This window comes from Nelumbo lutea, chromosome 1 (genome assembly GCF_056320005.1).
Source record: "Nelumbo lutea isolate HS-2025 chromosome 1, American lotus-T2T, whole genome shotgun sequence".
Taxonomy (NCBI): Eukaryota; Viridiplantae; Streptophyta; class Magnoliopsida; order Proteales; family Nelumbonaceae; genus Nelumbo; species Nelumbo lutea.
The window spans coordinates 148,071,800-148,086,023 of NC_142684.1; the positions used below are offsets into that span (position 1 = coordinate 148,071,800).

The following is a 14,224-nucleotide window of genomic DNA, read 5'->3' on the forward strand; positions in this document are numbered from 1 at the left end:
TGGTTGTTTTTCTAAAAGTACCCCTAACACATTTTTGTATAGAAAATAAAATTGACCAAATAGAGAAAAATAAAGTGGTCTATGTCAAGGTTCAAAGTATCGATATTGGCCGACAATACACTGGCGTATCAACTAGTATCGGTCCTTTTTTTTAACTTTTACTTATTTTTCGATTTTAGTTCAAAGTGGCCGGTTTAAGTCTCGGCTACCCTCTAAACCTGGCCCTGACCCGATACAACCCCTATAGGGCGTATCGAGAAGGGTTCAATACGGCCCGTATTGACCGGTACATAACGATTTTTTAAACTTTGGTCTGTGTTTTATTAGGGGAAAAATGATATTTTTGCTTTTAATTTATTTTGATTAAATTTAGGATAAATTACAAAGACCCCCTATACTATGATCATGAGACAAAGACCCCTCGTTAGCCTTCTGTCGAAATCTGCCATTACAATATTTTTAATCCCCATACTACCCTTGGAAGAAAAGTACTGTTTATCTTCCCAGGCCTCACGATACACGAATAGCAGCGATGATAGACTTTCGAAGTCCTCCCTTTCTCTCCCCCGATCTCTCTTCATCTCCTTCCCGTTTTTCTCTGGTGCATAGGCTAAGTTCGGTTCTCTGTTCCGATTAGAACAAGCCGTTCCATATAGAACGGCCGTGGCTTGTTCTCTACATTTAATAAATGACCCTAAAAAATAAAAGGGTGATCGTCCAACAGTCCAAAGTGAAATAACTCATAAGTGAACCAGTTGCAGTGTAAGCTTTGTTTAAACTCCAATGTTATTTACATTGTTAGGGTTATGCTTTTAGGGCTGCCCTTTGGCGTACACTGTTTTGATAAGTGCGACGTACCCTGATACCCTTACTCAGTAGATATATCAGTCTCATGGTCAAGTGGGAAAAATGCGCAATAGTTCTTTCATGCAAAGGCTAAGTGGTCTGCTGTTCATCAGACAATTGCTAAAAAGTCATCATTTTTTTGGGTAAATTACAAGGACCCCCCTTTACTATGACTATGAGACAAAGACCCCTTTTGTTAGCGTTTCATTGAATCCTTGTAATAATTATTCTTGGAAGAAAAACATTCATGATACACGAACAACAGCGGCAGCGGACTTCCGTTGATGTCCTCCCTCTTTCTCTCTTCTTCCCATTCCCCTTCCCCTTCCCCGTTTTTGCATGCAGGTTCGGATCATTAAAGAAAGCTGCAACTAGTGGACATAACTGGACCCTACTCACCACTAGGCAAAGCAAGTTTCAGTCTCCATGAAATCCTTCTCCAAGAAGAACTCCAAGTTCGCTCTATCCAATCGACTATCAACATACAATCCCCTCTGGGTTTGGGAGACTCCAAGACCAAAGTTCCAATCAAATCAGGCCACCTTCTCAGAACATCCAACTACATTGTCAAAATCGAACTGGGCACACCAAAACAAGATTTATGGGTGAACATCGACACTGGAAGCAACTTGAGTGGGTCCGATGCCAACCTCGCCTGAATCAGTGCCCAACCCAGAAAACCCAGTTCCAAAATTACAGTTCAACCTCTTATCAGCAGCTCCAGAAATCAGGAAAGAAATGCTGATCTTTGCATTGTTGCTAGCATTCTCCACCTTGACGTAAGTGGGAATCGGGTTTCGGCCCGACTCAATTGCATCTACATCCTCGATCAAAACCTCGTAGTGTTTCTTCAGTTCAGCAACAGTCTTACTTGGAACCATGGAAGCAATCTTCTCCCATTGGTCTTTTGAGTCGTTAGCAGGCCAGTGCATTGCAATTGCAGTTCCGAACACCTTCTCCTCCTTTCTGCTCCGTCCTCGTACACTAGCCATGTTCGGTCGTCTAGTACTGTTCCAATCAAGCTCAGTCTATACCAAACAACGTCAATGACAGATTAATTACAAGAATCCAGTTTCTTTCGATAGAATGGCTATTTGGCCATGTTGAGACTCAGGGAGGGAAGAATGAAGGAAGGTGCTGAGGATAGGGAGATGGGTATCAATGGAGATAAAGTTTTTAAAGACCACTTGGAAATTGAATCGATGGATCAGTTGTCATGTTCAAACAATACATATACTCTCTCTCTCTCTCTCTCTCTCGTGACTTTTTTTCACTTACATAGACATAGTAATCATGGAGTGTGTAAAGGGGTGACTGATGAGGAGAAAACGAGAGCCAGAGAATCTTTCCAACAATCCAACTACCGCCTGTCGCTTGGAGTCACAGCCATGAGCATATCGGCCAAACCTTTTATAAATTTGTGAATGTTTGGCTCCTCCTCTCACAGTCACAAATCAGAGATGGGTTAGTATCATAATGAACTCAAATCATGGTTGTTGTTGTTGTAACTCTATATAATCATCAGATGAACTGTAATTTTGGAGCAGTTAGTACAGGGTTGGCATCGGACCCAACTCATGCTGCTTCCGGTGTCTATGTTCACCCAAAAATCTTGTTTTGGTGTGCCCAGTTCGATTTCTCTCCATTTGCAAGGAATGGAAAACAGAAGAAATTGGAAAGAAGAAAGGGGAGGAGAGAAAGGGGAAGGGGAAGAAGAGAGATTGGGGAAGATGAACAATGTTTTTCTTCCAATTGTCGAAATAGTTATTACAAGGGTAGTATGGGGATCAAAAATATTGCAATGGTAGTTTTCAAGGGAAGGCTAACGGAAGGGGGTCTTTGTCTCAAAGTCATAGTACAGGGGGTCTTTGTCGCAAAACAAAGTACAGAGGGTCTTTGTCACAGACCCCATAGTACAGGGGGTCTTTGTAATTTATCCTTTTTTTGTTGCATATGCTGGACGTGGGCATTTGATGGTTGTTCACCGTTCACCTCATTGTCATTAGCATTAACCTAAGAATAGACTTGTTCATGGGCCGGGTGGCCCGATGGGCCGGCCCAGCCCCCAGATGGGCTTGAACACGCAAATGAGCTCGCGTGCTTGACCTCGGGCCAAAAAGCCTGACCCCCAATAAATTCAAGCCGGGCTCGGGATTTGCCAAAATAGCCCGACCTGGCCCAACCTATAGACTAAACCCAAAAACCCTAATATCCGAAGTAACCCTTCTCATTCATCTCTTTCCACTTTTCCAGTTAGCCAAATTGCCTTTCCTAGTGCCAAACCTCTCTTCTCTTCACATTCTCACACTCTCAAGCAGCCGCAAAACCGGCGAACATTCACTATCGCAACAACTCCGGCAGATCGACGGCGAGTCTTCTCTCTCTCTCTCTCTCGTTCCTCTTCTCACTTCTCTTTCAAATCTCAAACACTGGCGAGGCGGCGAACACAGGCACCAGCGGTGGCGGCGAGTCCTCTCTCTCTCTCTCTCTCTCTCAGATGCGAATTGACTCCACTTTTCACTGTCAATATCGCATCTCACCGCGAACTGACCACTAGCGGTGGCGGTGAATCCTCTCTCTCTCTCTCTCTCACACACACACACACACACAGATGCGAACTCAGCACCGGCGAACACAGCCACCGATGGTGAGTTCTTTCTTCTGTTAGGTCGGGCTTCGGGCTTGGGCCTGGGCTTTTGGCTTTTTATTAGGGCCGAGCTCGGGCCCATGTTATAGGCCTATCGGTCGGGCCAGGCTCGGGCTCAGGCCTAACAAAGTCATGTTCATAAAGAGTAAAAGCCTGGCCCGGCCCATGAACAGGTCTACCTAAGAAGAATGCTAAGTTTACGACATTTCAAAGATTATACGGTTCTTGGTAGTTCACAAGGCATGATAGAAATATAGGGCCCTTGGAGGATTGTAAACCAAAAATTTGGCAATCTGAATTGGATGAAGGAATCAGCGGGAGTATATATTAAAGGATCATTTACTAAAAACACCTCATGTAGTTTGTATCTGATTTACTTGACGAATCGTTTGTATTGCTGTCTGAAAATTGTAATATGACCTAAAATGAGTGGAAAATGTGTAAGGGCATGGGCCCATAATATTTTATTCTAAAAATACCCTTTGCACCTTCCTCTTCGGTCCCATTCACTTTACGGTAAATTACTTATCTGGGTAAATGCAATTATCTGGGTAAGTATTTTCCTAGGAAACATTTACTCGGGTAAGTGTATTTACCCATATTCTTTTATTTCTTAGGTAAAATAAGGTAATGGCCATTTTAGCCATAAAAATCCATTATTAAAAGGGGCATTTTTGTCCCATTCAAGTATTAGCAACTTTCTCTCTAGGTGGGAAAGTTATTTACCCACCTAGGAGATGGGTATCACTTATCCGGATAAGTAATACTCAAGAAAATAAACTTTCCCTTGTCCTCACATAAATCTAAAAAATGAACATGGGATTCTTAGTCAATGGGAACCAAAATCCCATTGACCAACTTTCCCCCTTTCAAAATACAGAAAAAGAACACCCCTTCATATCAAGCTTAAAAAAATAAACAATATTTGATTTTCAGATCTACCAAGCAATGTTTCTTTCCAGCTTTCAGCAAGAGAGAACAATGGCATCCAGGTTTCATCTGCAACATGTCTTTCTGAATAAAGAACAGAGTTAACCAAATGGAGTTGTTGCCCATATTTACTAGACTCCATCCAAAATACAAATATGTAGAATGCATTTTAGTTCATGCAAATGCAAAGTTTATAATTTTGCATTGCTTGCCAAACGATTTTTAGTGGTAATGGGTGCAAACACAAATCCCAAGGTTGAAGTATATGGTTTTTTACATTGATCATAGTGCAAAGTTTACATCCATTTCTTAGATACAAACTCTGCTCTTATTTTGGATGCAAACATGACTTGAACTAGAATGCATATATGAACCTGAACCAGCATTTGCAATCTTCTCAAACGGAGCCTAAGGGAAAAAAATGAAGTTTCCATTTTTATTTACAGGCATTATGGTCAAAACCACCATTTTTTCTCGGAACGCCCTCCATTCCATAAAAAACCCCCATCATTTTCCACTCCATTAAATGAAAAATTTATTAAATAAATCAGTTGCAAACTAAGGGGGGGGGGGGGGGTTTAATTGAATGCAAGCTATAGTGTATACTTTACTAAATCCTTGAAATCACATGAAACCTTGTAAATGACCTGTATCAAAGATTTTGACTATGATGCCATAAAAACTTATAACCAATAAACCAGTAAGCCCCACCTCTTTCCAGCATCATAAATTTTTCCTAAATCACATGAAACCTTGTAAATGACCTGCTTTTTAAAAATGCATTTTTAAAGGGAAAAAATGAAATGATAGTGATTCGCAAAAGTTTTTGTATATCTTGACTAGCAAAAACTTGGGATCAAATCCTGTTGCCACCAAGGTTGTGGGGTTAAAGCTTTGAGGGATAGGCTACCCCTCATGGTTGTGTAGCCCTATAAAGTAAAAAAAAAGTACTTAATATGAGATAAATAAACCAAGTTAAAAACAATTTTAAAATTAAACCGACAAAGATAACCAAAAGCTCATGTTAAGTGTTTCTTTTATTGCATTTTGTTGTTGAACTAGGAGAATCCGTAAAACACATCTACATTAAATTAATAAAAAATAAAAAAAAACCTAATAACTAACCCATGAAAAGGAGAATTGACTTTTATACAAGAATAAAATGGTTCACCCCATGTACTAGTGGGCAAATTTGGGTTTTGATATTAGTTTGGTCCAAATAAGGTTGGCCCTTAACCTAACCCAATCCATCTAATTGACACCTCTACTTTATTAGAAAGAGCCAAAAGGGAATAAAAGAGATTTAAGAGAAAAAGAGGAAATTAATGGGGAGGGGAGATGTTAGAAACATTAAGGGGTGTGTGTGTGTGAGAGAGAGAGAGAGAGAGAGAGAAGAATTGTCTTATTAGAGAATAAATATAGGTTTCATGAGGCAATGAAGACCCATGAGGATTTTAATATATATTTTTTTATGATTTCATTTAAAAATAAATATGTATATATGTGAAAAAAGAGAATAGTAGTAGGTACCAAAGTTCAAAATATTGACACGTATCGGCCGATGCAGGCCAATACATATTGTTCCGGGACCCCTCTAATACACCCCTATAGTGGGTGTATCGGGGTCTGACCGGTTCAGGGGATGGAGACGTAAACCGGCCCCCTAAACTGATTTAAAAAAAAAAAAATAAATAAATAAATAAATAAAAACTAAAAAATATACAATATCAATTCACCTGATACACCCATACCAGCATATTAGGCGTATCAATATTTTAAACCTTGGTAGGCACATGTGAACTCTAGTAAGAGGATCCCTCACCTCTCATCCTTCCCCTTTCTATATATATATATAATAGATAGATAGATTGTTTGCCTTTTGAATAATGGTTTTTCATGTAAAGAAAAACCCAAGCACAGTATCCAAAAAAAAAAAAAAAACAATCAACCAAAATCTTAAAAGTAATAATCAATGTGGTATTCATCAAAATCACTGAGGCTTTAGATTGGTCAAAGTTCTTCCAGTATCATTACTTTCCGGCGTCATATTAACTTAAATACACTGCTACAAAAATAGACTGTCAATACATTGATCCAAACAATTCACCCAGAACCATAGGCCTCTGGGAACGATCGAGCAAATTTCAAACATGCAAACAGGAAATTTGAATGCATGGTACAAATTACAATATGTAAAATATAACGAGTAGCATCGGCCTCATTCTCTTTGGAAGTTGGACCCATGGGCAAACCTTAAAATTATGGAACTGCTGTAGGTGATGTTGGCATGTGGGCCAACAACACAATCTCGTTACATTTGCAGGGGTTAGCTTTGGCTGTTGGGGTCCAGACAGTTTCTGGGCTAGTCACGTTCTGGGCAGTTCACTTATTCACGCCCATGCCCATCCTTTTGTTTTTAGTCAATAAATTAAGATGTAATTATTAATTTACCATTCTCATGGTAATGTGACATTCCCAGAAATTCTCTCAACAGCACACGCTGTTGGCCCCCAACAGCTAAAGTTTTTCCCAGGCGGCAAATCAGCAAGGACCTACTGTGCACGTGGCATGTGTCTTTTGAGCATTTCCCATGTGTTAAGGATATGTTACTCGGAAGTACTTTAACTGAATGCATGAGAGATTGATCATAATGGAGCAAATTAAATATTCAATAAATTAAGGGCTATGCCAAAAAAAAAAAAAAGAAATATAGAAAAGCTTTTAGGGTAGAATTCACTCGATTACACTTCCCCTGCGGTGAATCACCCAGAATTTGGATGAAATAAACACAGCAGGAGAGAAGTTACCTCTGTCAATTACAGATCATGTGAACATAAAGAACTACATTATTCCACCCTCTCGCACCTGGCACTCTGGCAGTCTGATCCTTTCACCCATTATTAAGCCATACTCAAAACTCTCTTTGCAGGGTTATACACACTGTACTCGCCAAATTCCCGTCTGCCGCTGGCAAAAATATTTTTCCAATATCAGAGCCTTTGCACAAATAAACCAAGATTCAGTAACTAAACATGTTTCATCAATACTTGTGTGTGTGTGAGAGAGAGAGAGAGATTATACTTGTACACACTGTACTCGCCAAATCCCTGTACGAGGATGCCGTATTGTGTCAGATATTTCAATTTTTAAATTCCATATCTAATGCCATATCATGCTGTATTATCATATCTGCTTAACATAGTCTGTACTTTCCTGAAAATTTTGAGGATGTACCATCTAGATATTTACTTCCATTAATTCTTCTCCAGCCCGAGGAACGGATGAGGTTGGGCTAAAACTGTGACTACCAATCAAACATTTGGTAATAAAGCTTCAAATGATGACCTCAGTCTTGTAACACTAATGTTGTAAGAACCTCCATGTTAAGCAAAATTCATAGCAGGGGAACTGTAAACATTCAATTTGGACCATTTTAGTAAATTGACATGTAACCTCTTTATGCTTCTCCATTGCTAAATGCCAACTTTTATAATGGAGCAAAATTGTTCTGCATGAGGGGAATTGCAACAAACGCCTGGGAGCTTGTTCTGCATGCAGGACTGCACACAAGAGTTTGACACCACCTTTAACCCAAAAGTTTAAGCTATCAGGTCATGGATCAATCTTTGTACATTGTCCTTTTCATCTCTTGTTTCTTTCCAATGTGAGACTTATACACTCACACATGAATCCCAACAATTTTCAAATTTGATCACTCAAAAACATAACCTTTTTCATGTGACTTTGCCTCACTCCATCCCTTTTTTCAGTACTTTTGAGAAATGGGACAGCATTGAAAATCCCATGCTTTATTATCCATTAGCAATCCACTACAAAATTTCAGACGTATTAAATTCTCCAACAAATATATCATAGAGTGCAATAAAAGTTAAAAGGTCGTAAGGGGGTATTAGTCTATTACTTCTAAAAGTAAAGAGGTAGCATTCTGCAACTCTCCCCTCCACAAAACAGCCTAAGTGTCAGGATAAGGACAGGCAGAAATCAGTGTATTACCCTGGTGGGTATGTAAATACATGGAGTGCCTACTCACCCTTCCCCACCTAGAGTTTCGGCAAGGTTATTTTCAGATCCAGGAACCTAGCACCTCTAGACTTGAAACCAAAGCTCTAGCCTCCCTGATTGTGCACTAAAGAGACAAAGGGCCTACATCCCCGCCTCTGCAAGTCACCTTCCACTGTAACTTTCACAAAGCTGAAAGACCTGACAAATCCTAGGCCATGCAAAATTCCTCAATACTATTTGTGCTGCTTGGTATCTCATCAAACAGCTAGCTCTACCATCTAAGTGAACATCTCATTTGGATGGATAATATCTCTAGCAGATAATCCAGAAAGAGGTGTAAGGACAGCAGATATGCATCAGCGAGCGTTTCTCCCAGGACAAGTTTCTTTGTTTCATTCTTGTTTTATGGATTTTGCTTTTGCTTTCTTGATAAAGCCTCTTTTGTTATTCACCAGAAATAACATCATTTTTTTTCTTCTGGGATTTTTCAATTTTCCTGTCATAGGAGCAGTTTGGTAATTTTGATCATGGTCACTGGGGCTAGCCCCAGTAATCTTGTTGATCTGGTTATGTCGTCAAACAGCTAGCTCTACCATCTAAGTGAACATCTCATTTGGATGGATAATCTCTCTAGCAGATAATCCAGAAAGAGGTGTAAGGACAGCAGACATGCATCAGTGAGCGTTTCTCCCAGGAAAAGTTTCTTTGTTTCATTCTTGTTTTATGGATTTTGCTTTTGCTTTCTTGATAAAGCCTCTTCTGTTATTCACCAGAAATAACATCAATTTTTTTTTTCTGGGATTTTTCAGTTTTCCTGTTATAGGAGCAATTTGGTAATTTTGATCATGGTCGCTGGGGCTAGCCCCAGTAGTCTTGTTGATCTGGTTATGAATGATCCGTATTTCATTTTTCATAGTTGTAGGATGAGTAGAATTGGAGTCATGAAGCTTTTATGTGAGGGGCCCTCATGGATTGAATTGGCTGTTGGACTTAAAAGTATAAATATGGGAAGTTGATGGCATAACATTCCTCACAATGAGGTTCATGGTTGCTGTGAGAATCACTTGGAATAGTAATATATTATAGGGAATGAAACACATCAATGAGGGGCATTTCCGCAATTAACTATCAAAGTTATTTGATTCAAAGAAAATGGAGTGGGTCAATAGACCATCTTACGATTAGCCTTAAATTTCTTTCTGCTTTCTTTCTGGCTCTTGCTCTACTTTTGTCCTCTTCCTCTCTTGATCCAAGGTAGAAGAAAACCAACTTATACAGCTTAGTGGCTTCCAAGTTGATGGTATTAAGTTCTGTACCTTTTTTAATGATTAGTTTTGTAACTGTCCTATTCATACAGGTTAAAACCCTTTTAATATCAATGGAAATTAAGTTCTTATTAGTAATTACTCATCAAAAAGATAAAATTAAAAAGTGATGAAGCATAATAGTAAGTCATTTATAAAAAAACGAAAAGAAGAATAAGATACCTTTAATACAAATCAAATCAAAGAAAAAAGTAAGATGGTACCTGTGCATCACATCCCAACCAGCAGGTAAGAAATGAGGATTAATGGCTTCCACAAAGACTTGTCTCCACCTTTGACAAAATTGCCGAATTCCATCCTCTCCGTACTCCTTTAGTAGATAATCCACCACTTGTTTTCCATGTGGCCCATGTCCCAGCAATGATAATTTTGGATTGTATTTGGGAGAGGAATTACCAGTTTCTGTTACTATGCTTTCAAAACCAACATTTTCCAAAACACAAGCATTTACCCTCTCAAAGTTCTGATCCTCAGTACCAGTAGTGGAAGTTTCCTGATCCACTTCTATATCAGAATACATAGATCCTTCTCTTGCACATGCATCCATTTCCTCAAAAAGAATCTCGTCTCCTTCTGCGTTCTGTTCTGATTCTTTAGGACTGGGTGCACCATTTGATACATCAGTTTCCAATGTTTCAAGAAGAGCGGCCGTGCCAATGATTCCAGTACTGGGTCCATTGGTTTCATTTGAAAGGAGACTCTCCTTAGAATGTTTGAAGGACAACCCTCTTTTCTTTTCAAGCCTTCGTCTTTCATGAGGACTCATACCAACCAATAAAGCCCTTTCTAAATCTTCCTCTGATATTTCCCTCCCTCCAAAATATTTCATGACAACCTGCAAAGATCCAAAGAAACATTAATCAAATCCAGAATGTTCTCTAAAGATGAAATAAGTTCAAATCTCATCAAATATCAGCAAATGAAGTTGCATAAAAGTAAGAAAATTTGAACCAACTAATCCTTTTCTTAAACATTTCCAAGAACTAAAATTAAGTTGGTAAACGGAAAGTATGAGGATTTAGTTAAATTTGGAAAAGTAGTAAGACACACTTAACCATGGATTTTATTCTCAAAGAGCAAGATGAGGTGGACTGAGAAAGCAAAGTAATAAGACAACATGGATACAAAACTTCAGGTACATACACATCTCAAGAATAGAGATGTGTAAAAAGAATGGGGAAAACAAAAGAAATAAGAAATACAATGAATTGTTTAAAATTAAGACTCAGAGGTTGGGTCAATTCTTAACAAGAATATTCTAAGCAGAGAATTGATTAAAAATCAATTGTTGGATTCTGGGGTCTTTGATATCTACCAGATCTGACCCCTGTTGATGCAATTGTCTAATATCTGCATTGCTTTTGGTAAATCACACATATGCATAGCCCCTACAAACACTCTTGGCAAGTGTTTTTTTTATGGTATAACTTTATTGACCATGAAGGAAAGACTGTTGTGTATAACACAGTTGGTTCCCTGTGCAAGGCTGGTTTCCCCACCTGCCCTCCTGTTCCCACTCTTGGCAAGATATTCAACTAAGAATTAGCTTATCTAGGGATCCAGATGAAGTAGGTTTTTTTTTTTTGTTAATATCAGTAACAGAAAAGAAACTTTATTGCTCAAGAACACAAAATTACATGGGTCATGTACAAGCAGTACTACCAGTACATAATATGAATATATATACAAGTGGAAACACCCCAGCGGCCGGCCCTTAGAATAGATCCCAAAGTACCTCGCCAATACCCTTTACATACAATCATTCCCAAACAATGCAGATCCTGAGAAAAAACTGCCTTCTTTGGACTCCTTGCCTAGCAAGAGCATCAGCTAGGTTGTTCACAGATTCTCTTTACCCAGATAAAACCAAAAGTCAACTCTCTTAACAAGAATTGAATCTTTCTCAAAGATGAACTGGATATTCATTGCAGATGCCAAAAAAAGAAATCTTTTCTTTTGACAAAGTAAATCACTCGTGAAAAACTTCAGAATAGAAAATAAGGAACTAGGAAAAACAAACCAATTAGATCTATTAGTAGATGACACAACTAGAGCTGTAAAGTGGGTGGTGCCACCCACACCCAGCACAATATGGCTCGTGTTGCAGCCCAGTCACCCTAGCAATCAGGTTGTGCCACGACCTGACCCACACCCTCGGGCCATGCTGGGCTTAGGTTTTGAGGCCTGCAGGCCAGCACAGCATGACATGACAAAGTGCATGTTCCTCTGACATGGCATGGCATGAAGCTTACCACCTACAGGCCATGCCAGCCTGCTAAGAATATAGCTGTTGGGGGTCCCCAACAGCTTTTCTTTTTTGCTTTTTGGGGGTTTTACCAAAATACCCCCAACAGCTAGTTTGGGGGGTATTTGTGTATTTTGGCTTTGGAGGAGAGGAAAATTGACAATAATGCCCCCAATAGCTATATAACAACTAGTTTAGGCGGCATTTTGATAAGTGATAATTAACTTCATGAAAAACCAAAACATCCCTCCGAACAATTATAAAATGACTATTTTAAGGGTATTTTGGTCAACTGAATTAGTTCCAACTCCTATAAATACCCTTACCCTCCCTCGTTCTCATCACACCAATTCTCATACTCTCTCATACTCTATTAATCTCTTGCTCCCTAGTCCCTAATTCTCAATTTTATTCAATTTTCAACGAGAAGGCTTGGTCAAGTATCTTAAGTTAGCAGTTTGGGACTTGGGAGTACAGTCGCAGTATGATAGCACTGATATGGGTGCTAGTGCTTCTAATGGTTGATGTTACAGCTGAAGCCACCCCTAGAATTACTACTAGGGGAAAGAAAAAGTCCAGCCCGGTCTGGGAAATGTTTACTATAGAAACTCTTGAGAGGAAGGGAAAAAGAGTTGTTTGCATGAAATGTAAAAGTAATTTCTATTATAGCAGAAAGGGGGTACTAGCCATTTGGCTAGACATATAGCCACTCATCTAAAAAATAAAATAATCAAAATGAAAAACAAAACGGGCATGGTTTTTGTGGTAATTTGAATAATTCCCAAGAAAAAATAAGACAAATTAGCTAAATATATATATATATATATATATATATATATATATTGATAATTGAAAATTAATTCATTAACCAATGAAGAACAGTTACAAATAAGCCCAGAGAGAGGCTTGAGGTGCAGCCTCACTCCTAGGAAAGCCACAATTACAAGAAAAATACAAACTCACTACAAGAGAGATTAAACAGTTACAAAGCTGCCCGGAATAGAGAATCCATGTTAATCCCTTGTTTTGCAAGAGAATCAGCTATCTCATTAGCTAATTTTCTTACCCATTGGATCTTCACTGTCATATTCCTTGTTAATCAGACCACCTTCTTAAGGAGGTCTCTGAAACCCCCGACAGTTGAATCCGGACCCAGTAACCATCCCACAACAACCTGGGAATCACCTTCAATTATCAGTCTTTCTATACCAAGTTGACTGGCTAGCTGAATCCCCTATACAGCAGCTACAGCTTTGGTAGTCTCCTAAGTTAGTTGGGCCTGAGAATAGAGATAAAACATTCCTGTCCTTATCCCTCAAGACTCCTATGCCAGAGGGGCCAGGGTTACCTTGACTGCTTCTGTCAAAGTTTAATTTAACAAAATCCTCAGCAAGAGGGACCTAATCTGCAACATAACTCTGTTTTGCGGATGAGGTGCTAGCCACTATTGACCAGTTCCTCCAGAAGTCATCAAAGGAAAAGAGCTTGGCCAAGTTTGTTGTTCTTAACCAGTGAATTGCCCTAATCAAAATGCAGTCCTTCAATTCAGAGAGACTTCTCTCCTTACAGTGGAAGATTCTAGTGTTCCTCTCCTCCCAAATAGTCTATAAGGAAGTCGCCCTAATGCATCTCCACATCAGCCTTCCTCTTTTGGGTTGCCTACCAAGGACTGAGGGTTCAAACAACTGAGAGACTTCAGCTGGCAGCAACCACCTGCAGCCGAATAGGGCAAAAATCCACAACCAGATAGTTGTAGCAATAGGGCAAGAGAGCACCAATTCGGGGACAGGCAAAGAGAACACCAAGCGGTTGTACATGTTGAACAACCACTTTTATTAGCTAAAGACCCTAGGCTATAAAGATTTTTACAACAATCAATAAATCCTCAATTTAAAAATGTTTCTAACAATACAATTAGAGTAAATGCTTTAAAATTTTTTTGTTCAAATAAACAAAATTTAATTTCTACTTTGTAAACTCTTAATTCTAAAATTTCACTTACATCTGATATTTGGACTTCAAAATATAATATTAGTTATCTTTGTGTTACAGGGCATTTTGTTGATGAAAATTGGCTTTTACAAAAAAAGAACTTTCAGTTTTACAATACAATTAGAGTAAATGCTTTAAAATTTTTTTGTTCAAATAAACAAAATTTAATTTCTACTTTGTAAACTCTTAATTCTAAAATTTCACTTACATCTGATA

At 38.8% G+C, this 14,224-nt stretch overlaps 1 protein-coding gene and 1 pseudogene across 5 annotated transcripts in view; both read right to left on the reverse strand.

Moving 5' to 3' along the window:
* Positions 1-1,445: 1,445 nt before the first annotated feature.
* Positions 1,446-1,838, reverse strand: LOC148878262 (protein RADIALIS-like 3 pseudogene; annotated as a pseudogene).
* Positions 1,839-7,071: 5,233 nt separating this feature from the next.
* The window catches only part of LOC148878263 (Polynucleotidyl transferase, ribonuclease H fold protein with HRDC domain-containing protein), a 31,597-nt gene continuing 24,444 nt past the window's right edge, over positions 7,072-14,224 (reverse strand). For 2 of the 5 annotated variants that reach the window (XM_088951671.1, XM_088951678.1), the window contains exons 11-12: positions 9,975-10,606; positions 7,072-7,420 (exon numbers count right to left, since the gene is read on the reverse strand). In XM_088951671.1, coding sequence (XP_088807797.1) covers positions 7,414-7,420; positions 9,975-10,606 — 639 coding nt within the window. In that variant the 3' untranslated portion in view covers positions 7,072-7,413. Of the gene's footprint in view, positions 7,421-7,504; positions 7,832-9,974; positions 10,607-14,224 lie in introns of all 5 variants that reach the window. The other 3 variants (XM_088951658.1, XM_088951650.1, XR_016101165.1) reach the window with 2 other exon arrangements.